This window comes from Phascolarctos cinereus, unplaced genomic scaffold, assembly GCF_003287225.1.
Source record: "Phascolarctos cinereus isolate Bilbo 61053 unplaced genomic scaffold, phaCin_HiC Scaffold_9;HRSCAF=440, whole genome shotgun sequence".
In the NCBI taxonomy this organism is placed as follows: Eukaryota; Metazoa; Chordata; class Mammalia; order Diprotodontia; family Phascolarctidae; genus Phascolarctos; species Phascolarctos cinereus.
The window spans coordinates 33,584,343-33,611,440 of NW_027556402.1; the positions used below are offsets into that span (position 1 = coordinate 33,584,343).

At 38.4% G+C, this 27,098-nt stretch overlaps 1 protein-coding gene across 1 annotated transcript; it reads left to right on the plus strand.

The window, feature by feature from the left end:
* The first annotated feature begins 2,385 nt into the window (after nucleotides 1-2,385).
* Nucleotides 2,386-25,602, plus strand: LOC110209668 (all-trans-retinol dehydrogenase [NAD(+)] ADH7-like). Its single transcript, XM_020988272.2, has 9 exons — nucleotides 2,386-2,612; nucleotides 4,545-4,646; nucleotides 11,984-12,122; nucleotides 13,354-13,447; nucleotides 13,525-13,738; nucleotides 17,593-17,853; nucleotides 20,551-20,686; nucleotides 23,657-23,795; nucleotides 24,559-25,602. Exons 1-9 carry the CDS (start codon nucleotides 2,595-2,597, stop codon nucleotides 24,581-24,583), a joined length of 1,128 nt encoding a protein of 375 aa, XP_020843931.1. The 5' UTR covers nucleotides 2,386-2,594; the 3' UTR covers nucleotides 24,584-25,602.
* The last annotated feature ends 1,496 nt before the right edge of the window (nucleotides 25,603-27,098 follow it).

Sequence of the window (27,098 nt, forward strand, 5' to 3'; positions counted from 1 at the left end):
GAGCAGGACTAAAAGAGTCAAATACTGATTATAAAGTTATAGAAAGAACAGTATTGACCAATGTGTATTGCCAAATCAGTACAGTTTTATCTTTTTCCCTCTCAACCCAAGAGTAGTTAGGGAAACAAACACCCAAAACTCATGACCCCAGGTCAAAAGAGTTGGTTCAGGAAGGAATTCTGAAGGAACACCCAGTTGTCAGGATTGTAAACTGTGAAAATCCTACCTCTGTAATATAGAGGAGTTCTGGTTGAGTCAGAACACAATTATTAAAAGGGAAAGATATTAGATATGCATGTCAGGCACCCAAGTCCAAGAGGACAATGTAGTCTAAATTCAGGAAGGGCAGGGACAACTGATGCTTGAAAACTGAAAAGGGGAGGGGACAGAGGGGAGAGCGACTTTTAGTGGAGAATCCCTTTCAGGAACAAGTGGGACACAGAGGCAGAATGGTTCCGGCCAATTTGAAGTGCACAGCTAAAGTACACCAGCAAAGCTTGTGAGCAAGACTTCTCGCTCACTGCAGGCTCTTGATCGGTTCCTTTTGGCAACTAGGCTTACTCTGTGTCCACCATATCTGTATAACAAGGGAGAGGGAAGGAAAAAAAAAGGATGAAAAAATTTTCGTGATAACTTTATTCTATATTTAAAAGGAACAGAAAGCTGTGTAAAATAGATTTGCAGTTTTATGTACAATCATCTTTTTTATTATACTATGTTATGAAAACGTTTGTTTTATTTCACAAATTAATAATAAATTAAAGAAATGTGAGAGAAAAAAAGAAAACAGACATGTTAATTTCAGGAAATTTTTCACAGGATCAAAAGAAATCCATATTGTTCATTCTTCCTTGGACACAGCAAGTAGATCTTGAAGACGTAATGCTTTATCTTTTCCCAGCTTATTCGTCTTGTCTTGAGAAGGATCTCCTCATGTGGTCCCTCCTTCTCCGATTTGAGAATTGACTGATGATGTCAATATGGGATATAGTTACCCCTGTGGGCCTGAGATGATGACTAGAACAGCAAAATGGGAAATAGAAATTGCTCTCACTGCCTTTAAAAAAAAATCTGTCCAGGAAAATGTGAGAGTTTAAATTTTTGGGGTGCAGTCTGAACAGTTTTGGCATTATGTAGCTACAAAGATGAAAAGGATGTTTTGTCATCAGTTGGGGGGGGATCTGAATCACTAAAAGGAAAGGCCCTTGAACTTTCCCACAAATTTTGGAACCTAGTCCCTGATGTTAGTCTGGCCCACCTCAGCCCACCTGGACCACTTAATTAGCTTACTTGATACTTCTCCAGGCCTCTTTCTCTGTTACCTCTCGACCACACCAGGCTACTTACCACCCCTTAATCTCATCTTCCTAGAGTCTGTATAAAAGTGTAGATCCTGCTCAATTAAAGCCTGCAGATTCTTTTTTTTTTCTCAGCTAGGCAATGGGGTTAAGTGACTTGCCCAGAGTCACACAGCTAGTAGGTGTTATGTGTCTGAGGCCACATTTGAACTCAGGTCCTCCTGAATCCAGGGCTAGTGCTCTATCTACTGTGCCACCTAGCTGCCCCCAAGCCTGCAGATTCTTAAAATCTGTCCTACTTGTACTGGCATCACCAATACTGCAGACTCACAAGGAGTCTGACCCACTTCTGTTGCTGTTACAATAAACTCACTAGTTGGATTGAAAGAAGGCTTGAAGTGGTCAATTTTTTTCGAGGCGGACCCTTGCCCTGTATCCTTGCATTTTGGGGTTCCTAACAACGTAGACCGCTACAATTTCTCATTGACTATACTCTCAGGACAGTTAGGTGGTGGAATGGATAGAGTGCTGGGCCAGGAGTTAGGAAGACTCATCTTTCTGAGTTCAAATCTGGCTTCAGACACTTGCTAGCTGGGCAACCCTAGGCAAGTCACTTTACCCTGTTGGACTCAGTTTCCTCATCTGTAAAATGAGCTGGAGAAATAAATGGCAAACCATTCCAGTATCTTTGCCAAGAAAACCCCAAATGGGTCGTGAAGAGTCAGACACAACTGAAAATTCCTGAAAGACAAGGAAAATACTCTCCCTTCCCTTAGATGCATCACGTGGTTGCTGATTTTTTTTTTTTCCTTTCAAAAGTTAAACATTGAAAGGGTAGGTGGGACCTGGCTGCGTTTAGGAAGGTATTGCTTTTGAATGGAACTATTTCTCTGAAGAATGCTGATTTCTTCAGAGAAATAGTTCCACTTAATGCTGATGTGGCAGTGGTGTGGCCATCAAGGGGACTTTAGGGCCGAATTCCCATGAGTTATGTAATTCCTAGGAAACCCCTCCCTAACCCACTTCCCCTTATCCCATTGGCTGGGCTTCAGGGTGCACAATCCATTTATGAACACAGAGCAAGGCCATTACACAAGTTTGCCCCAGACAAGAAAAGGTAGGAAGCCCTGCAAGGACAAACAGTTCAGGCTGGGGGCAGGGTTATTCCTTTTGGGGGAGGGTTTTGAAAGCAACAGTATCAGAACCACTAACAAGAACTAATGACCCTCTTGAGGAGGCTTCAATTCTGAGAGATCATCTCTCACATAATAAAACACTGGAAATAAGAGAGACAAGATGAATACTGCTGGAAAAGTAAGGAAAATATTTCTGTTTCTTTATCATGAACTAGCAAGATTTGTAATTGCAACTTTCCTTTATGTTAATTGTTATTTAGAGAAGTATATCCTAAAGAGGGATGAGATTTGCCTAGATAAAAGCAAGCCCGTATCAAAAATATTGAGGGGAAAGTTTCACTGCTGCAGGATGGAAATGAGAGGGGAAGAAGATCCTTTCTCTATTCCTTTGCCCTGATAATATTTAACATTAAGTGAGCCCCAATAAGGCCAAAAACCTGAATTTATCTTTTCTTCCTGAGCGAACCAAGAGTATCTCTTCCAGTGTCAAGAGCTGAAACTGACCAAGAACATTCTTATGTTTATGACCACTGAGGCACCTTTAACCCAGACACTACCTTGACAGTGGTAAAGGAAGCATGAATGTCCTGGATCAGACATTTGCCTATCTTATTTAAATTTCCTTTCTCATGCTCTGAACGATATAGTTTTCCCTATTTTTACTAGAAACTTAACACTTTCTATTCTGAATATTGTATTTTGAAACAGTTAATTGATAGAATGCTAAGCATAGAAACCCTAAAGGTTTCTTATATTAGAACCAAAGGATTGAGCACGCCCATGATGTCAGTTAGTTGAGCAGCTAGGTGGCAAAGTAGAGAGGGCACTGGGCTTGGAATCAGGAAGACTCATCTTCCTGAGTTCAAATGTGGCCTCAGACACTTACTAGCTGCGTGACCTCAGGCAAGTCACTGAGCTCAGTTTCCTCATCTGTAAAATGACCTGGAAAAGGAAATGACAGACCACTCCAATGTCTTTGCCAAGAAAACTTCAAATGGGGTCAGGAAGAGTTGAACATGACAGAAAAACTACCGAACTGAATGATATTGGTTAAGGATGTGATTTTTATCACTTAGCTATGTAAGAAGTAAGGCTATTATGTGAGCAGTATAATAACTGAGTATGTGACTAGAGCAGAAATTCTTAACCTTTTGTATGAGTCCTAGACCCCCTCATCTGACCTGGTAAAGCCTTTGGACCCCATCTCAGAATAAAATTTTAAAATGCATAGCATAAAATAGAATAACAAAGGAAATCAATGACATTGCAGTTCAGTTACCAAAATGTAAATTCAAAAGTTTACAGATGCTAGAGGTTAAGAACACCTGGTAGAACTTTATAGTTTATAAAGCTTTCCCAGATAGTAAATGTAATTCTCACAACCACCACACAAAGCAAAAAGAAATTCTACTTATTTAATAGATGAGGAAACTGAAGTGGAGAAAAGTTAAATGACTTGCCTAAGGTCACATCACTAGTAAGTAGACTCAATTCAATGCTTTCTCTGAATTGAATTTTCATTCTTTCAGTCATTCCTGTGCTGCTAATTGGATGAATTCACAATGATGTTAGTGACTGACAGTCAGTATTTGGTTTTTAAAAGATTTCCTTTAACCCAACTGAATCCCTAATTAACGAAATACCGTATGGGGCAGTAAGACACAAACAGGGGAAGAAATGGTAGCTTTGTGGGGAAAATCCTTTGGATGTGGAGGCTGCCAGCTAGTAGACCAGTTCTCCCCGGGATTCAGCTCCCAGGCTCAGCTCCTCTAAGCTGTGCACAGAAGATTTGCACAGTCTCTTCCTTTTTCCACTTCTGGACCCACAGTTTCACTGAAAGCTGCAAATTTACTCTGCCTCTCTTCAAATGCCTCTTGTACCAATGGCTCCAGTATTCTAAGAGGCAGGCATTTCTCCAGAGGTAATAGTTTTGTGAGGTTAAGTTTGCAAATGCATGGGAAAAGTCCTGGGCTCGACAGGGTGTTAGATTGACAGCCTACGCTGATAGAATGCTTCTTGCAATTGACTTTCTCAGGCTCAGTTAGTCAGATGGTCAGCAGTTATGGGTACCTGAATATGTCACATAAATACGTTCTTGCTGTTTTCCCAGGTGATTAAATGCAAAGCTGCTGTGTTGTGGGGCCTGAAGCAGCCCTTTTCCATCGAGGATGTAGAAGTGGCCCCACCAAAAGCCCATGAAATTCGACTTAAGGTACTGAAATTCCTAACATGGGCTTTTTTTCCCCTTAAAAGACCTGCAATTTCTTTCATGTAGGGAACTCCCAAAGAGGAAACTCTGTAGACCAATGCAGATTGGTATTGCTTTGCAATTTTTGCAACTTTTTTTTTATTCCAAAGACATAAAGCAACACTTAATAGTTACAATCAATTTACTAAAAGAGATGATTGATTAGGCAGAGACAATTGCCTGGTGGCGTTAATAAGTTTGATGATTTGCCCAGGCTCACACAGCCAGTATATGCCAAAGATGGGACTTGAACCCAAGTCTTAAGTTATATTGTAGAACTCAGTCAACACCTGAGTTTAATACCATTCCAAATAATTGTTCTCTCTCTTACTCACTCACTCACTACTCAGTCTCTCTCTCACCTAGCTATTCAGAGAAGACAACCAAGTTGATGAGAAATGCCAACTGCGTAGATTATGACATGCAGTTAGATGGGCAACTTATGAGAACATATCCATCAGTACCTGCATATCTATATCTATATCTGTATCTATATCTATATCTATGTCTATGTCTATGTCTATGTCTATGTCTATATCTATATCTATATCTATATCTATGTGTATCTATCTACTTATCTATCTATATATATATCTCCTATGTATATGCATATATGCATATATATATATATTTATATACATAAGCATGTATACATATACACCGGTATCTGTCCAAGATATATATTATATATACTAACCCATACCAAAAATAGATATTTAATATATAATGTTGCATATATCTATACTAAATATAGATATGTAGCCATATATCTATATTAAATATGTCTATATTAAATATAGATATATTATAGATATGTAGATTTATCTATGTCTACATTATATGTATATATATATATATTTACCTTTCCACCTATCCATCTATATCTTGGACAGACACATAGAATGCTCCAGTTGATTCCAGAATTAAACAGGAAAAGGAGAGCAGATTGGATTGCTTTCAAGAAAGTGCAAAGCTAACTTACTACCTCCACATTTCTAAAAAAAGAAGAACAATCTTTTTAAAAGATTAAAGGGCCTGGAGTCCTAAAGTACTGAATTCCAATCCCATCTCAATTAATTTCCTGGATGTTTTGGAATCAGCTCAAACTCTAAGTGTCCCAAATAGAACTCATTTGCTTAATCCTAAAACCCACCCCCTCCTCTGGACATCTCCATTTTTATTGAGAGCATCACCATCCTCAAACTGGTCTGGTCAAGTTACTTAACTTCTGTTTGCCTCAGTTTCCTGATCTGTTAATTGGGGATAATAAAAGCATCTACCTTGAAGTGTAGTTTTAAGGATCAAATGAGTTAAGACGTGTAAAGTTCTTTGCAAATCTTAAGGTGCAATCTAAGTGCTTGATATTAAAACCAGTATTGTATCTGAAGTATTGTTCAGCTATGAGTTATAAAAGAATTTATATACACATTTTTCTGTCCAAGATACATATTATATATTATTAATACATACTATTGTAGAGATATATAATGTGCTATATGTCACATATCTATATTATATGTAGAAAGATATATACATATACACGTACATATCACAGAAGAATTTAAAATCAACATCTGGTAGATGAATTCAAGATGGTTATCAATTAGTGAGCAGTGAAGAGATGCATAGTGAGTGTGAGCAAAGGAATCACTCAAATAAAGGATGTCATTAGGGAAATGTCTGATCCCACAAGAAGACAGGATGATAAGAAAATAAAGTGAGCTGGTAGACGGCTCTGTGTGCTCCAAAAGGACCATAGTATATTGGTGGGGGACTTGGAGATGGAAATAGACAGGAGTTACCTAATTGGGTTAGACAGCCTTAGAGAGGTTGCAGTCTACATTGCTGAATGCAACATCTAATCAATGAGATTACAGATTCACTTGCATATTTGAGCTAGACTATGACTCTTTCTTTCCTTTTTTAAATAGTATTGCATAATAATAATAATAATAATAATAATAAAAGATTTCTTACAAAAGTCTCCTAGGACTCAAATACAAGATAGCTAGGAGGAACAGAGGATAGAACACTGGGCCTGGAGTCAAGAAGACCTGAGTTCAGAAGTGACTTCAGACATTTAACAGTTATGTGACTCTGGGCAAGTCACCTGTCTATCATGAGCTCATCATTGTCCTGGATTCTACGCCTCAGATACTCTCAGTACCATTTCCTGTTCTCTCCTCTTTTGCTGTGGGCCAAGGGGAAGAGATTACTTTTCTCCTTGCCAATACCAGCCCCCCTACTCAGGCCTTTTATCTCAGCTCTTCTTGTCTCCTCTGAGAGCTTGGGGCTCCCATCCTCCATTCTTTCTCATCTTTAATCTTTCATTATTCACTAGCTCATACACTGATAAATATGCCCAAGCCTCCCAATCCTTCAAAAACCTAAATGTGAACCTGCTCCGCCCTAACTTATTCTTTAACATCTCCTCTCTCTTCCATACCCAGACTCCTAGAAAAGTTATTGATTTCTGTGGTCTTCATTTTTTCACATCACCTGCCAATCACAGCAGCTCACAATCTGACTCAAACACTGTGTCGAATGATTTTTTTTTTTTTAAGGCAATTGGGGTTAATGACTTGTCAAGGGTCACACAGCTAATAAGTGTCAAGTGTATGAAGTCTAATTTGAACTCAGGTCCTCCTGACTCCAAGGCCAGAGCTCTATCCATTGCACCACCTAGCTGCCCCCTATAACAATGATCTTTAAGGAAAACAAAAAAAAAATCTCTTTTCATTACTGACTTTATATTCTTAATATCAATCAGTCAGTCAAGTCAACATTTGGGTGTTTGGGGTTTTTTTGTTTTGTTTTGTTTTGTCCAGGCAATTGGGGTTAAGTGATTTGCCTAGAGTCAACACAGCTACTAGTAAGTGTTATGTATCTGAGGCTGGATTTGAACTCAGGTCCTCCTGATTCTAGGGCAGGTGCTCTATCCACTTAGCTGCCCTCCAGTCAAGTAGACATTTTAAAGTGCCTACTATTGCCCAAGCACTGTGCTAACCTCTGGGGAAACAAAAAGAGGCAAAAGACGGTCCCTGCCCTCAAGGAACTTACGATCTAATGGGGAAGACAGGATGTAAACACATATATACAAAGCAAGCTATCTACTGTATAAATAGGAAATAAGTAATCAAGAAAGGCTGTAGAATTAAGAGGAGTTGAGGAAGGCTTCCTATAAAAGGTGGGATTTTAGTTGGGACTTAAAGGGATTCAGAGAGATTGGTAGTCAGAGAGGAGGAAAGAGAGTGTTCCAGGCATGGAGTTTCCAGTCAAAGAAAGTGCCCAGAGCCAAGAGATGGAGTGTCTTGTTCATGGAACAGCCAGGAAGCCAATGTCACTGTACTGAAGACTGTGTATCAGGGAGTAAGGGAGAAGAAGACTGGAGAGGTAGAAGGGGATAGGATACGAAGGGCTTTGAATGCCAAACAGAGCATTTGTATTTGCTCCTGGAGGCAATAGGAAGCTATGGGTAAAGCTGCAAGTGCCAGAACAAACCAGAACCAGAACTAAAACAAACCCAAACCCAAAATGTAAGAACCAACAGGATTTGTTGAATTTGATAGCAAGGGAGCCCCACCTGTACGCTCCCCAAGGTAAAACAGGACAAAGCTTGGATTATATTTTGATTTGGGCAGAAGTTGAATTGGGTATGGGGTACCTCAGGCTTGGACAAGACCCATTGCTGGGGACTTGCAGGCTAGTGGTGTCCCTCAATTGGTCAGAGCCGGTGGTTAAGGCTAGCAACAGGAAAGGATCTTCTTCAGGTGAGCTACCACCCTAATGGATAGGACTGCCCTTACTGTTTCAGCAGTAAGGAAGGTCACAAACAGGGTAGGAGTTGCAGTACCAACAGGGTCAGGGGCTAGATCAAGGACCTATAGACAAAATGGCATTGTTGTGGTGTGAGAGGTTTAGACACTTTAAGGACCAGAGTATAGGACGAGGTCGTCTGGAATGAATTCACAGACTCAAGAATTCTTTAAGTCAAGGTGGCAAAGATTTATTGTAATGCTATTCAGTGGACAAAGATTCTCAAGGAACCTGCCATGATGGACAGAGCTCCTTAGGGAACTTGCAACCTAACAGGAATGATGCTAAAGCTTATATAAGAAAAGTAGTGGATTAAGTGGCAAGTGTGCTAATTAGGTGATAACATACAAACTTAGTCACAGGCATCATTCACTACTGGCAACGGTGGGGGGGGGAGGTAGAGAGGGTTCCTAAAGGGTGTATTTTTGGTCTGTTATGTCTGTAACAAGATAGTTTCAGGAGCTGATGTCTATAGCTTGATTGTATATGGTAACTGTGGGCATCAGTACATGATAGTTCTGCTGGCACAAGATAGTCCTGTTCATACAAGGGAAATTCTACAGCAGTCACCTTGTTCTTGTAACAGGGAGAGATAGTTTGCCTCACTGGACCCACTCATGAGTTATTGCTAGAGAAAAGGTCTTTGGGCTGGAGGAAACTGTCACAGATAGTGCCTTGAGGCTATGGACATAAACTTGCAACTTCTTAGAAGTGAGGTCTGAGTACAAGCACCCAAGCACCCCATCAGCACTACTTTAGTTTTCTTGGATACCCACAAAGTCACTAGAATTTATTGGGGGGGAGGGGAAGGGTCATTTTAGGAAAATCACTTTAGTGGCTGAATGGAGAATGAATTGGACATGGAAGAGACTTGAAGCAACCCACCCAGCAGGAGCTACTGTAGTAATCAAAGCATGGAGTGATGAGGGCAAGCACCAGAGTGATGACAGTGTCAGAGGAGATAAGGGGGCATTTTGGAGAGATGATGCAAAGATGACAGATTGGATATGTGGGATAGAGACAGTGGGAAATCCATGATTCCTAGGTAGTGAACCTGAAGTATGATGGGAAGGTGGTATGGCCTTCTACAGAAATGTGGAAAAGGAAAAATTCATATTTATTTATAAGTTTTGTTTTTACATGACTTTCATATCCCCCTCATCCTTTGGGAGAGCCATCCATCTCATTACGAAGATTTTAAAAAAGAGGAAAAAAAAAGAAAAAAAATTCAGTGAAACCAATAGATATACTAAAAAAAAAAATCTGACAGACATAACAGACCAAAACAGACCATGCAACATTACATACAGATGGGTGGGTGCCATGATTCTGCAAAGGAGTTACAGGGCAGCCATCTTTCTTGTTTTTAATTTGGGGCCTAGGTTTATTATTTGTAATTTTATAACCATTAATTTTTTTATTTTTCTGGGTGGTTGTTCTCTTAACTATGATCTCCAGTTGTCTTTTCTGGTTCCCATCTTCCATGACCTCTCTATAGCATTTCACACTGTTGACCACTTACTTTTTCACTGTAGAGGCTTTTTCCTCCTGGTTTTTCCCAATTCCTGGTTTCTCCTGATTCTCCTCTTACCTCTCACTTCTCAGTCTCCTTTGCAGGCTCATCATTTATTTCCCACTCTCTATGTGTGAGTGTACTTTTTAGGGGTCTGTTCTGAGACATCTTTCCTTCTCATGCTATCTTGTCTCTTTCTTCAACCTCATCAGCTCACATGTCTATGCCAAGGATTGGAAAATCCATGTACTGCTTGCCCTCATCTTTCTTCCGAGCTTCAGTCATACACAACCAACCATCTCCTGGAGCTCTCCACCTCTGAATGCATCATTATCATCTCAAATTCAAGATGGCCAAAATCCACCAAGTTCATCCTTTCTAATACCCCTATTTCTATCACAAGTCAACACCATCCTTCCAGTCAGTGAGGTTTGCAGATTCAAAGACATCTTCAACTACTTGATTTCCCTTATCCCCCATGAGTAAGTCTTTATCTTACCTCATCAACTTCCTTCACAATTGGTCTCTCCTCTGCATTAACATGCCCCACATCCATGTTCACACCTTCTTTATTTCTTGCTTTGTCAATTACTATAGTCTCATTATGGGTCCCTTGTCCAGTCTATCCTCTAAAAAACTGCTGAATATACATCCCTAAAGCCTCAGTCTCACCAAGTCACTGTCCAAAACAGGAAGATTCAGCCTCTTTGATAAAATACGACATTCTTCTGCTTGACATTTAAATCCCTTCACAATCAGGCTCCAAACAATTAGTCCAGACTGATTTCACATTGTTCCCTTTAATTCCAGCCAAACTGACCTACTTTTTGTCCTCTTTGCACAATGTTACACTTCTCACCTCCATCATTTGCATAGGCTCTATACCTGCAATGCCCTCCTTTCTCATCACCTCCTTTTGGGATCTTGCGCTCCCTTCAAGTCTCAGCTCAAGTGCTACCTTTCCTGATCATCCCCTCCTTAGTTGATGGCCCTCTCCCCAGAACCCCAAATCAACATATTAATTAGTATATATTTTGTATTTACTAATCTGTGTACACATTTTTATCCCTCAGTGGAATGTAAGCTCCCTGAGGGCAGGAATTATTTTGTTTTTACATCCCTGGCACTTAGGTCTGTGTCTCACATATAGCAGGAAGTTGATAAGGCCTTGTTGAATTGAATTGGGATTTATTTTTTAAATTGATATGCACTTACAATTAAATACATGACCATAAACATAATAAAACAAATTTAGATGACATTCTTATGAATTTGTTATCATTGTTTTTCATGTACATAAATAAATAATTCTGTGTTCCTTGATTAATGACTAACATCCTAAAATCTTTCCTACTCTCTTTCCTGGCTTTCTCCTGTGGTATATCTTCAAAACAGTCCAAGCCATAGCCCTTTATATTTTCTCTAGTGTGCAAAGTACCATCAATTTCAATTTGACTTTTTCATGTTACCTTTTCATGTTTTCATGTTAAATAAAGATTCACAGCTTTCCAATCTTTTGGCAAAAACAGTTTCTTACATCTGATGCTGGGATTGTTAATACTAGTCTGGTCTTTTGAAAAAGCCCCCTTCCCTGTTGATCTTCCTCTCTGAGTCATCCCAAGGGAAAAGTGCTTTGTCATCTGTAAAAAGAAAAATAAATTAGACATAGTCTTATCATATGATCTTTGTTGAGGTGATCACACCTTGGTTGGTTCCCCAAATTGAACACTTTGCATTTCACTACATTTGACAAGCAGCTTTCACATTGGGCAATATTCTCTCACAATATAAGCTTTCTTAGGACAGGAGTCTTGTGCTAAATACTAGGCACCCAGCACAATGTAAGCACTGATATATTTATAAAAGGGGGTTGACTTTGAAGATAAATTGAATTTCACTCAAGAATGATTTAAATGCTTAAAATGAAAAGGTTTTACCCCAAAAGTTCAGTGAGCTTTCTCTTTCTATACAGATTTTGGCCACAGGAATCTGCCACACAGATGACAATGCAGTCACTGGAAATCTGTATACCCCTTTTCCAGTAATTTTAGGACATGAAGCAACTGGGATTGTAGAGAGTATTGGAGAAGGGGTAACAACAGTGAAACCAGGTGAGGCAGGAGTCTTTAACCTTGGGTATATGAATTTGTTTTTTGTTTTAATTGATAACTGTATTTCAAAATAATTGACTATTTTTCAAAATCCTATTTCATGCACATAAAAATATTTACTTTTCCTAAGAAGGGGTCCGCAGACTTTACCAGACTTCCAAAAGTGTCTGAGACAGAAAAAGAAAATTGAGAACCCCCTGTGGTATGGGGATATTGAGCAAGACACTAGTTAAATGAAGAAAAAGGAAATAGGTCACCCTAATTTTTATAACAAGGATTTTCCTCATAAAAATTAATTTCATTGGTGGCTTTTTTCTTCATTATAGTCATTTTTGAATATACCCCAATGCCATTAGAAAAACAGCTTAGCTAGGCAGCTAGGTGGTGCAGTGGATAGAGTACCAGCCCTGAAGTCAGGAGGACCTGAGTTCGAATCTGGCCTCAGACCAAACACTGACACTTACTAGCTGGGTGATCCTGGAAGTCACTAAACCCCAATTGCCAAAGAAAGAAAGAAAGAAAGAAAGAAAAAAAGAAAGAAAGAAAGAAAGACAGCTTAGCCAATAGAGCTGACAAGGTGACAACATCTGACAATGAATTCTGCCACCATTTTTTTCTAACAAGATGAGAGAAGTATATTTCATTCTTTATTCTCCAGGACCAATATTGTTTTTTGTAGGTACTGACAGTTTGACTTCCTTTTACCATCATTTTCATTTACATTATTCTAGTTGAACATTTTATTCTTCTGGTTCTGGGTTGTTGGTTTTTTTCCCACTCTGTATCTGCTCATACAAATGTGGCGCTGACCTCTGCAGTACTCCCTAAAGGTTGGCTGATACTTCAGGTTCTAGAGTATCCCTTTGGGTCTGTACTTGGAACACTATAGGTCATTAGCCCCCATTAGAGGCATTCCCATTAAGAATTGGCCTACAGACACAAATAGTATACCACTCCATCCCATAAACCTTGGGTACACTCTCTGACAAATACACACAGTGTCCATGATAAGAGTGGGTTCATATTTAGATTATAATGGCAGTAAGGTATGCAGCAGATATACATCTAGCAAAGACAATTTTTAACTCCTGGCTCTAAAGGTCCTGGGAGTCCTTTCTCTCTTCATAGACTGCTCATGGAGTATCCCTCGAGTTCAGCATTTTTGTTGGATAGATTATTCAGCTGGTTGTTTCTAAGGCAATATTTTGCATCATGATCTTTTCTCTTTCAGGAGATAAGGTCATTCCACTCTCCATTTCACACTGTGGAAAGTGCTCTTCCTGCATAAACACTAATGGCAATTTCTGTATGGAGATGTTGTTAAAGTAAGTCATGTTTACTGAAATTTAATTTTAATTGCCCTCATACCAATTTGTTTACTGCTGCTTTTGACATTAAATAGTACAGATCAAGGAGTACGGTCTGATGGCACCACCAGATTTACCTGCAAAGGGAAACCGGTCTACCACTTCCTCAAGTTCAGTTCCTTTACTGAGTACACAGTGACCTCAGAATTTTTGGTAACTAAAATCGATGCTGCTGCTCCTCCTGAGAAGGTGTGTTTGATTGGCTGTGCATTCTCCACTGGCTATGGGGCTGCATTAAATGCTGCCAAGGTGAGATTTTTCAATGGATTAATTTTTTGTGAAATATTCCTTTCTCAGTATAGTAAAAATTTGTGAAGTTAAAAAAAAATTCCAGAGCACATCCTCTATTCAGGTGCTGTCTATATCCACATCAAACACACAGATGAACAATGAAGTAGCCAGTTAATCACCCACAATACTTTGTCTCCACAAATATATAATAGCCTGAGACTAAAACATTCAGACAATCTGAAATTCTTGTTTATATCTAGATATTGTTGGCATTATGGAGACACGGGCAAAATTTCTAATATGTTATCAAGTAATCAAGAAACATTCATTATACAAATGCTATGTGCCAGGCACTGCGCTAAGAATGGGTGATACAAAAAAAAGATGAAAGAAACTTACAATTTAATGTTATATCAGTGATTTGGAAGAATTCACATTTGTTGCAAAAGAAAGGCATTCATTGAATAAATGAATGAGGAGTAATTTGCACATTTGCTATGTGCAAAGCATGGGAGAAACAAATAGAAAAGAAAGATAATCTTTGCTTTTCAGAAGCTCATGTTCTAATGGGGAAAGACAACACCTCTGATTTTTCTGCTAGAAATCAGAAATATAGCATAGAAAATAAATAGAAAATGTAATGAAATTTTATTTGTTTTGGCCCAATTAGGTAAATTGGACCTGGTGCGGATTAGGACACAATGTACATAATTTTTATTAAGTAAGAATTTCCTCTCCTAAATCTTATTAAAAGGCCTCTTCTTGATATGGAGGTGACTATGGTTTCTGAAGGGCTATGTTACCAGAGTCCAAGCTATAACAGGTTTTGCCACAGTGGTAATACTGCTAGGATGTCCCTGGCTTCCCCACCCTCCCCCCCAAAACCCCCACATCCTTTCTAGGGATCAGCATAGTTAAATACAGAAAAAGCTCTATCATCAATATGCTGACCACTTGGTGATGAATAATTTAGCCATGGTAAGCCTTGAAACAATATAAAATACAAAATGTACTTTCCCTAGCGTGATGTCCTTCTGATTTGCAGTACCAGTCAAAGGTTGGTGAATAGTAAGGCAAATAGTAAGTAATTACACTTTTAGCCCCTCTATCAACTCCAGTTTGGCTATTGGTGTGTGACATCCTTGTCCAATGACCAACAGCTGGACATTCCAGTGGACTTGCTGTATTATGCTAATCTGCATAATGATGATAATGATAATTCTCATTATCAGAATAACACAAAGGAAAAAGAATAACACAAAGGAAAAAAAAAGTTCCTCTAAATGTAAGAATGACTATCACGTCTTCCTTGGAGAGACAAATGAAGGAGCTGATGCAATTGCTTTTATAGTGAACACAAGACAAGGGTAGCCAGAAAGATGACTTACCAGTATTCTGACTATATTTTATTTGCATATGTGCACCTCAGTGGATACCCATAGTCTCATGTAAAGAATGGAAGTAAGAAACGTACATCATTATTGGCAGGCATAAAATATAAGGAGGAAAATATACCACGCAGAGAATTGCAAAGTGGGATTGCCTAAACTTCAAAGTAAAGAGTGAAGTAGCAGCAGCAGCTAATGTTTATATAGCACTTAGCTATGTACCAAGTACTCCCATTGAGGTGGGAAGACCTACCCTGGCTTTTCAAAGCCTGTCCACAGCAGCCCACATACACTGGTAGGATAAAGTCCAGGCCTGAACAAGATCTGCTGTAGTAGTTCAGGTTCAAGATTGGAATGAAATGAGACAATTATAAAATATGAATGAGACAATTATATAACATCTGACAATAATGAAAGAAAGATCATTTTTTCATAAGGCTATTTGGCTAGGATGCAGCCTCAGTTGACCTACCAGTCAGAAACTGAAGGCAGGAGTATATTCTCATGTCCTAGTTATTTTGTGTCTACTGCTGTTTTTCAGTCATTTTCAGTTGTGTCTAACTCATCATGACCCCATTTAGGGTGTTCTTGGCAAAGATACTGGACTGCTTTGTCATTTCTTTTTCTAGCTCATTTTACAGATGAAGAAACTGAGGCTAACAAGGTTAAGTGACTCACCCAGGGTCACACCACTATTACATGTTCTGGTTAGATTTCAACTCAATCCTTCTTGACCACAGGCCCGGTGCTCTATCCAGTGCACCACCTAGCTACATGCTATGTCCATTGTAGGATACCAAGAATTTGTGTCCATTGCCCTAGACTTAATGCACTGAGTTAATTAAATCTTTTTGGGGGGGAGGGGAGGGAGGCCAAGCAATAGGGTTGCCCTATTGTATGCCCAGGGTCATACAACTAGTAAATGTCAAGTGTCTCAGGCAAGATTTGAACTCAGGTCCTTCTGACTTCAGGGCTGGTGCTCTATCTACTGTGTGACCTAGCTGCCCCTATTAATTAAGTCTTGAAGATGTTTTCAGTATCTTTTAAGGAAAGATTAGATTAGTCAGCACTGGATAGAGCTTTCTCCTACCAGTGAAACTATATTTTTAAAAAATATTCTGCAATTGTTATTTTTTGTTAATTCAGCAGGACATCCTTCTTCCTCCCCATACATTCAAAGAAATGAGACTCTAAACCCTTTCATAAGCTTTCCAAGTCTTCTTATACCCTGCTCCTCAACATGTGCTCTTTGGTCCAATGACACAGACCTCCTGGCTATTCCATAAACCAGAAACTCCATCTCTCAGCTTGGACGTTCTTTCTGGTTGTTTCCCATGCTTGGAATACTCTTCCTCCTCCTCTCTGCTTACCGACCTCCCTGGCTTCCTTTAGGTTCCATTTAAAATCCCACCTTCTACAGAAAGCTTCCCCTCTTCATTCCAGTGCTTTCTCTCTATTAATTATCATGGATATAGCTTGTTTTGTATCTATTTGTGGGAAATTATGGCAAATCTGGGCAGCATGCTAAAAAGCAGAGACATCACCTTGCCAACCACAATCCATAGAGTCAAAGCTATAGTTTTTCCAGTAGCAATGTATGGCTGTGAGAGTTGGATTATAAGGAAAGCTGAGTGATGCAGAATTGACACTTTCGAATTGTGATACTGGAGAAGAATTTTGAGGGTCACCTGGACAGTAAGGAGATCAAATCAGTCAATGCTTAAAAGAAATTAATTCAGACTATCCATTGGAAGGTCAAATACTGAAGCTGAAAGTTAAATACTCTGGCCACATAATGAGAAGATAGAACTCATTGGAAAAGAGCCCAATGGCAGGGCAGCTAGGTGGTGAAGTGGATAGAGCACCAGCCCTAAAGTCAGGAGGACCTGAGTTCAAATGTGACCTCAGACCAAACACTTGACACTTACTAGCTGTGTGACCCTGGGCAAGTCACTTAACCCCATTGCCTAGCCAAAAAAAAAAAAAGAGAAAGTTCCTGAGGTAGTAGACAGAACAGTGTTTTCTCTGATCTCTGCACTGCTTGAGTTTTGAATCCTTTCATCACTTTGGGCAGCTGGGTGGCACATTGATCAGAGTGCTATTGGACTGGGAGTCAGGAAGACCTGAGTTCACATTCTGCCTCAGACACTTTGCTAGCCATGTTACCTTGGGAAAGTCACTTAACTGCTATCTGCCTCAGTTTCTTCCTCTGTAAAACGTATATCATAGTATTACCTTACTTTCAATGTTGTTGTCATGATCTGTGCAACATAATATTCATAAAGTGCCTTGCAAACCTTAATGCGCTACATAAATAATAGCTATTATTACTATTATATCGCTTGACCAGTGGTAGCAATGGGCTAGTTATGCTCTAGATATCAAATTTCCCATGCTTCCAGACTTGCTACAGTCTTAGTTTTTTTGAATCAATCATTAAGATCATTAATCATTAAGATCCTGAACTTTTTTTCATCACCACAGGTCACCCCTGGATCTACTTGTGCTGTCTTTGGGCTGGGAGGAATTGGCCTCTCAGTTATTATGGGCTGTAAAGCAGCCGGTGCCTCCCGGATCATTGGAATTGATATTAACCCTCGCAAATTTGAGAGGGCCATGGCTGCAGGAGCCACTGAGTGCATCAACCCTAAGGATTACACAAAGCCCATCAGCGAAGTCCTGAAAGACATGACTGACAATTCTGTGGGGTACACCTTTGAGGCTATTGGACACCATGAAACCATGGTGAGTAATCAGTAGTTAGAAAGGAGAAATTAAGAACCAGGACTGAATGTTCTGCCTCAGTTCAAATCTGGCCAATAGTTTAATTCATTGAAAGAGTCCTTTGGACTCAGATATGATACAGACAAAAGCTGTATTTAAATAAACCACTTTCAATTAAGCAGAAAGAATTTAGTAAGCACCTACTCTGTGTAGGCACTGGGTTGGATTCTCCAAATCCCAAAGTGAGGCAATACCTGCCCTTGAGGAGTTTAGATTCTTTTTTTTTAATAGTATTTTATTTTTTTTCTAACTACATATCAAGAAAATTTTTAGCATTCATTTTTTTCAAGATTTTGAGTTCCAATATTTTCTCCCTCCCTCCCCTTGTCTTTTTTGAAAATGGTAGGCAGTTTGATATAGTTTATACATGTACTGTCATGTAAAACATATTTCCATATTAGTCACAGTTGTGGGAGAAGAAACAGATTAAAAGAAAAAAACATGAAAAAAGAATAAATTAAGCGAAGAGATATGCTTTGCTTTGCATTCAGAGTCCATCAGTTTTTATCTGGATGTGGATAGCGTTTTCCTCCGTGAGTACTTTGTACTTGTCTTGGATTGCTATGTTGCTGAAGAGCTGAGTCATTCATGGTTGACCATCCCATGATATTGCTGATACTGCATGCAATGCTTTCCTAGTTCTGCTCATTTCACTTTGTATCAGTTCATGAAAGTCATTCCAAGTTGAGGAGCTTATATTCTGCTAGAAAGAGATAACTCATGTAAGAGAGTGGGAGAAAGGCATCTTGGTTGAATGAGGTAAGGAGATGGTGAACACAGTCATTATTTCCAGTGGCAAGGGTAGCCTTGATGATTTGTTCTCAAAGTAAGGGAAAGATGCATAAAACTTGGGGTGGGAGTGATTCTTGGTATCAAGGCAAATGGCAAGGTGTGTGCCCTTTTGTATGGATGGAAGGCCAGATGTAACGTGAAGTATGGTCTGAGGCTGGCTCCAAAGACTGGAATAGGGCAATTTTCACTTATTCAACTACCAGTCAACAAATTTAGATATTCACCAATAATAGGTAAAATGTAAGATCAGGATTAATTACCAAAGTCAAGCATAGCCTTGCAATAATATCATATGAGTTAGAAGTGACATAAACAATCTGTACTTCAAGATAATATATACCTTCATGAATTTATTTTAATAATATAACAACATTTACATAGTGACTTAATATTTGCAAAATGCTTTATAAATATTTACTCATTTTATTAGCTTTGCACTCTTGGACCCTAGAAGGTTGATGCTATTATGATCCCTATTTTTCAGATGAGGAAACTGATATGATTTGTAAGTATTTAAGGCTGGATTTGAATTCAGATTATCCTGATGCTAGGCTTAGCATTCTATCCATCATGTCACCAGCTGCCTAAGGAGAAGAAAAGTGATCCCATTTATATGATCTGAAAGTTGAGGAGGAAAGAGAAGGCATGGGACTTTTTGAAAACCTTACAAATTCTTCCAAGAAATTCATACCCTTTTACTGGTCCTCACTTTCCCCGTGGGGATTTCTGTTCGCTGATGTGTAAATCATCCTGAGTAAATGGATATTCAGATTAGCACTGTGAGTCCTGCCCTCAGGGTCCCTAACAGAAGGGGAAATCCCTTTTTGAAGATATTCAGTTAGTGTGTTTGTTGTGATTCCAACTAAGTGCTGACCTAAGAGTGGAGTTGGTGAGGAATAGGAGGATATGGAGGGTTGGCCCAAAGTCCTTGATGATCATTGTTGGCTAGAAAACAACTGTTGATTATCTTTTGTTACCTAGGTATAATTTCTAATTAGTGACCATTGCCCTTATCGGCTGGCTTTGCTTCATCTCTTACCTAATACCATGTAGATTTATTACCAAGAAAATAATAACATAATTATACTTTTACAGGATTACAATGTTTGGATTGTAGTTATTATTAACTTTAATAATAGTAATAATGATGATGATGATGATGATGATGATGATGATGGTAATAATAAATCGAATCAATTTCTAGATAGTTGCTAGTCAACACTGGTCGCTGAAAATGATGATAGTATCCAGCTCAGTAATTGAATGCTATGTGCCTAGTAAATTGAACAAGGGTGGGGAAGAACAGAGAGAGAGAGGTTGACAGAGGTAAAGGCAAAGAAAAACAGAGAAACTGAGGGACAGATGGGCAGAGAATTACATAGAGACATACAGAGAAAGATAGAATTATGGAGAGAGAGAGAGGCAAGAGAGATGGAGAGAAAAAAGGAGGAGAGGAGAAGGGAAAAGAGAATAGTAGAGGGAGGAAGGAAGGAGGAAGGAAGGAAGGAAGGAAGGAAGGAAGGAAGGAAGGAAGGAGGGAAGAAAAAAGAAAGAAGGAAGGAGGGAGAGAGGAAAGGGGAGGTAGAGAAGGGGAGGAAAGTAGAAAGGAAAGAAGACAGGAGAAGAGGAGAGGAGAGGAGAGGAGGAGAGGAGAGAGAGGAGAGGAGAGGAGAGAGAGGAGAGGAGAGGAGAGGGGAGGGGAGAAGAAGAGAGGAGAGGAAATTTGCCTGGTAAATAATAAGCATTGAATAGGTGCTTTTTGATTCATTAATTTGGGCAAATGTACATATTGGTGGCAATAGACCACGGATCGATCCCTTTCTGATAGATATTATAAGTATATTGTCACTTTCATTTGAATATCAGGTTGATGCCCTGGCTTCCTGCCATCCAAGCCATGGAATCAGCGTGATCATAGGAATTCTTCCATCATCTAAAATGCTCACCTATGATCCCATGCTGCTGCTCACTGGACGCACCTGGAAAGGATGTTTTTTGGGAGGTATGTAGCTGAGAAATGAGGAGTTTTCACTCAGTTAGATAGATGAAGATTTTATTAAACACTGACTGTATGCTAGGCATTCTTTTAGGAATACAAAGACAAGGGGGATCATGTACATCACCTTCCCTCAAAAAACATATATTCTAATGGAAGATGAGAACACATGAAAAGGAAGCTGAAAGATGTGGGGATGCAGGGGACAAGGTGGAAAAGTCCAGAGGGTTATAAGTGGACCCAGGAGATGCATGAATATGATTGGCCTGGCTTCTTAGTGCTTCTAGGCAGGAAACTACCAATCAGAGGAAGGGCCACAGTGATGGAGACGTCTGAAGATGGGTGAGAAGGCTGTTGGCACGTGAGTGAAAAAGACTGGACACTTTGATCTAATGTTTACCGAGAGAGAAAATATCTCACAATATTTTTAAAATATTTCACTGACGAAAGGCTGATTCTTTGAGTGAAGTTTAAAGAACAAACTACAGGAGAAATTTGAAGAGAACGTTGAAGAGTGAAAAAACCCAATACCCAGGTCTTATACTGACTGATATCTCAATACCAGCACCTCTTGAGTTTTCAAAGAGTTTAGTTCGCTCTGAATTAGAGCCCATAGAAAAAAATTTCCTAGAATGCATTTTTGTAGCTAAATGTTCTTTTTAATTTTTATTGATAGTGTTTTTAGATTAACTTCATTTTCAAATACATACCTCCACCATATAATGATAATAACTAACATTTATATTTATTATGTAATTTATATTATGTTTATTAAAATTTATTATATTATACTATTTATTTATTTTAAAAATAATTTGTTTTAATTGATATTTTATATATCATTTATTTATATTTGCTATGTTGCAGGCAAATGCTTTAAATTTAACAAAAAACAAGAAAGGTTAAGGAGAGAGGAAGTGAGGAGGTAATTCAATAAAACTAAGCTGTCAACCGAATCTTAACAGTGTATGGAATGTTCCACATCAATAGTCACCCCTGCCCCCAAATCCCATGCCCTCAATGAAGGGATATGGAGTGTGTTTTCTCACTTCTCCTAGGGGATGTAGCTTTGATATTTTAATTACATAGCATTCAGCTTGCATGTGTGTGTGGTTGTGTGTGTGTGTGTGTGTGTGTGTGTAAGAGAGAGAACATACTTTCCGTTTGTATTGTCATTGTATGTCATTTTCTTGATTTTGTTTACTTGTTTTCCATTATTTTATATGTCAGTGTAACCTCTGTAGTCTTCATAACGATAATTTCTTATAGTACAATAATATTCAATTACATTCATTCATGTAGCTAGCTGGAAGTTAACTTCCTTTATGACTATGTGCAATGTCTGTGGGACCTTGCACACACATTTCCTAGACTGCTAAACAGCACTTTCAATTTCAAAATTAGGATAAATCGTTAAATACGAAAGGCTGTAAATTTATGCCATGACAGAGGAGTAAACCTCATAATCATTACTCTTATTTGTACAGTGTTTAAAAGTTAAAAAAAGAAATGTGCACAACAATTTTGTTATATATTTAAACAAACAATATATTTAAGTTAATCATATAATAATAATAAATTAATATACTTAAATAAATTTTATATTTAAATAAAAAGTGTTTAAAAGTTAAAAAAAAGAAATTTACACAACAATTTTATTATATATTTAAAAGGAATAGCAAGTTGTACATAATAGATTTGCAGTTTCACGTGCAATCATCTTTTTTATTATACTGTTATGGAAATGCTTGTTTTATTCCGTAAATTAAAAATAAAATAAAAAAGTTTGTTTCTTTTACAAAAATTCTTTAAGACATGTAACACAAGTATTGTCCCTATTTTACATAGAAAACTAAAGCTCAGAGAGGTTAAATAATTTCCCCATAATCATGTAGCTTGTAAATATCGGTTCACCAGTCTCCTATCCCCAAGGCCAGCAACATTTCTGCTGTATGGTGTTGTCCTGGATAGATCAGAACAAGCTGAGTTTCAGTCTGCTACAGCTGCTGGAGGAGGGGGTAGCTGAGAGCAGATCACCTGGATCAGGCAATAGAGTAAAGCCTGAATACAGACAAGTCTTAGAATTTGACTTTTAATATCCTTTTGCAATCCAGGGGAAACTAGAGGTCACATACAAACCATGCAAAAGATCAAGGGGGCATAATTTGCAAATTGTATTATATATTAAACAAAATCACATCCTGGTCATATGTGATAAATCAAGAAAAGACATCTAGGTTGTGTTGTCATGGCATTTGGGTCCTATCATATGTAAATCTCAGACAAGTTCTGGACATCCACTGTAAGAGTAGCAGAATACCAAATGCTACTGATAACTTTGAGATGACCCGGATATGTTAGCTTTAAAGTTTCACTGACAACTTTTAGGTGATTTGGATATGTTAATAAACTAATTCCAAGCTGGCATTGATAAAAATTGGTCTATTCTCCCAGAAAAACCTATAAAAATGAGACCCCAAACTCCTGCCCCCTGAACTCTCTTCCGTCTCTTTCTGGGTCCATGCTGCTGAGCGCTCCCAATTCTAATCCATGGTTATGTGAGTGATCATTGGTGCTTCTTCCCCTCCCCATCCTGAGCCCTACTTTATCTGCCTTCCTCCGCTACCTTATCCCTGTCCCTATGCCATCTACCTTTGTACCTGTGTTTGCCACTCATCTCTATATTCTGTGATGCCCACCCCTTAGCCCTCTGTGCCTTATTAAAGTGTGATTGCAGCCTCACTTCCTGCTGCCATCATGGTCTTTCCTAGCAAGTACCCAAAGAACCAGATGTGCCTGCCCCATTTCAAAATTTAATAAATTAATTAGAAATTCATGTAGCAATTTTTTTTGCCTTCCTTTATGCATGCTTCTCCCCTCCATTCATGTTTGTCACATTGTAAGTACTTAATAAATGTTTGTGGACTGTCTTTGAATATTTTACACATAGTGAAACACTGGTCTTAAATTTTTAAGGTTGGAAACTCAAAGATGACTTCCCAAAACTAGTGTCTGATTTCATGGCAAAGAAATTTGACTTGGACCAGTTAATAACCCATGTTTTACCTATTAATAAAATCAATGAAGGATTTGATCTGCTCAACAATGGAGAGTGGTATGTAACTTTCATATGAAAAATTCAATTTCCATAATGTAATATTTGGGCACTTACTATCTTGGATATAGGATTTTTTTTTCTAGCTCTGGTTCCCACAGAATAAAAATCATTATAAGATTAATATTTCATTGTCCTAAATGAAAATAATGTTTTCCTTGGTATTTTGTACCTGTTTTCATTCACTGAGTAGTCCTGTTTCCCTCACAAAATTGAAGTCCAATTTGGTGATGTCACCTGAGTTCATTGTAATAAGAGTTCTAGAGCTGCCTCTTACCATTAATGTGACCTTGGGCAGCTACATCTCTCTGCACCTCAGTTTCATCCTCTGTAAGGTGATGGGACTGGACTCAAGGACTTCTAAGATCTCTAAGCTAGATCTTATGAGATAATATCCTATATGTGTACCGATATTGAGAGTTCTTAATATTGGACCCTGATGTTCCTAGGAAGATGAAGGCAGAGTGTGGATAGAAACAGTGAATGACTTGGATCTTAAACCAAAATGGTCTCACTGATCCTTGTAAATATAACAAGAGAAACTTCCTATACCAGATGGAATCCATAATGCCTCTCAGACACAGAAAATGCATGATGGGAGAAAGGGCGCTGTGATAAGACAGAATCTCTTCAATTTCTGTCTACAGGCATACTGGATAGAAAGACATTTATAACAATTTTAAGAAAGATCTGTTTATAAATTACTCATGATTAGAAGATATGGAAACAAGCTATTAGCAGGAACTTATGTTTTCTATTTCAGCATTCGAACAATCCTGACATTTTGAGGTCCTATGTGACTGGAAGTACACATGAATACATGCTAGACTGAGATTTCATTTTTATATAATTATGGTACAGCTTGTGTGACTGTCTCCTGTGGGTCATGCTCAAAAGAGAAATAAAGTACATTGGACTACACTTTCCAAAAAAGTAAATTAAAGTTGTCACTACCATAATTCAATTTACCTGGGGCAGAAGGTGGTAATGTTGTTATTGTTGTTGTTTTAATCTTTATAAAGGGAGTTACACTGGACTAAAACATCAGATAAATGTTTTAAGCTTTTATTGCTTTTGACTGAAGTGGAATTTTAAAGGACACTCCCAATATCTTTGTGTCAAAGGCGTTAAGAAGATTCCAATCATTTGTTTTCAGAGAGCTAGGCTAGGCAGTGTATGGCTTAAGATGATGCTACCATAATATCTTATAAGCAGACATTATCTTTTTGTGAAGTACTGATAATAAAGCTTTCCAAGGTATGTTTACTCCACAGAAAGCACATGCTTACCTTCTTTCTTTCGTGCTTTTATATTTCAAAGGAGATGGATACTTTTGAATACAGCATTTAAAAAAGTGAGTAAAACCTGTTAAACAAAAGTCTGTCTCATCACATGGTGTAGCTTACTTCATTCCACTTTGAAGTATATATGTATATTTTAAATTAACCAATTCAATTCAGTGAGAAATTATCTATTGTATTCTCTGTACTAGACACTATGCTGGTTACTTGGGTTACAAAAGCAAAAATGAAACAATTCCTAACCTCAAAAAATTGACATGGATGTAAATTGCACATTTCCATAATTCAGTACAAGAAGCTTTATTAAATAACTTGAAGGTAATTAAAAAGCTGAGTATAGAAAGGGAAAAGAGAAGGTATTTACCCAAGGACTGACTGTCATAATTCAGAAAAAGATCTGCCTTTTTACCATTTTGAATTAAAGGATACAAAAGTAGTCAGATACCCATTTTGACAATTTCCTAATTAATATCCAGTTCAGCTTTAATAAATCTATTTCTATGTGACTGTTGTTTTGTTTATCTTCACAAGTGCCTTCCCTTTTAGAAATTAATCCACTTAACACCTTTTGGGCATAGTATTTCTATGTCATAACTAATTTTGTGTTCTTGCCTACTTTGATATTTTGAGAAATGTGGATTTCATTCATAATGTGCACTCCATTTACTCTTGTAGACCACAACCTCTCCACACTGTATTGGTTTCCATGGCTAACCATCCCTGTAGTTCTTAATCCTCTGGTAGTGAAATGCTTCCTTCTTGAAATGCTTAGCCGGGATGATACTCAAGTGACAGCCACAGTCAGTCACAAGGGAAGAAAGTCTTTCCACTTTGGTAAGAACTGTTGGGTAAGACCTCTTGGGTAAGATCTGATAAATATTTTAGAATCCAGATTAATTTTTGGACTGAGGGAAGTAGGGCTATGATCAAAAATGTGATTTTTATTGTTAGAGGAAAGGGGACAGGATTTTCTCTGGACCCAAAATTTCCTCAGTGTAGGAGTCTCACAATGTGGAAACTCTCCATAAAAATGTAGCTAAGCAACTGTTGCATATTTTATAAAATTAGAGATTTTCCCAGATCACCAGTGCCCCAATATCTTACTTCTGAACGTGGGAGAAGAAACATATTTGATCAGTTCTCCAGCTTGATTCCCCTCCCTTGGGGAGGGAAAGTAATCCTTCCTTGTGCTCCAAGAATTTGCTCCAACTGCCTAAGACTCCTGAAGGACTCTACCCTGAGGCCAAAATCCTATGGGCTTGGAAAATCTCAAGTCTTCCTTAATGTTTAACAAAGTTTTCCCTGCTCATACTCTCTCCATCCCAATGAGTCTGAACTTTCATTGTTAATCATTCAAACCCTATTCTCTCTCCCCCATTGCTGGATCCCTTGTTTTCATTCCCCTCACCACCACCCCCAATTAAAGTCTTAACCAAAAGCTACTCACACCTTCCACAGTACCCTCTAGAATGCCTGCTCCAAAGGCAACAAACTTGTTTTCATCTTAAATCTTTTCTTTTCCCATTCCTTCCATCTTCTGGTTCTCACTGAGACCTGGATCCTTACTGATGACACAGTCTCCTTCTGTGCCCTTTCTGGCACTGCACTGTCACTCATATCTCATATTGACATGTCACCTTAGTGACAGATCAAGATAGGGAAGTTGGAATATTCTTTGCTCCCCATTGCCGCTTCCAGATTCTCCCTTTATCATCATCACCCAATAACCTCTCCTTTAAGATTCACTTAATCCACACCTACTACTCAATTAAAATTCGGTTAGCTGATGTTTACTGACCACTAGAAGGAGCCCATTCTTTCTTCAATGAGTTCAGTGCCTGACCCACAATCTTTCTCTCTTTCCCAACTCCTGCCTTCCTACTAGAAGACTCCAACATATATAATAATATTCCCACAAACACCCTAACCTTCCAGTTCCATAATTTATTTAATTCCCACAACCCCACATCAAGCACAAAGATAGTCAATCTTTGATCTTGCC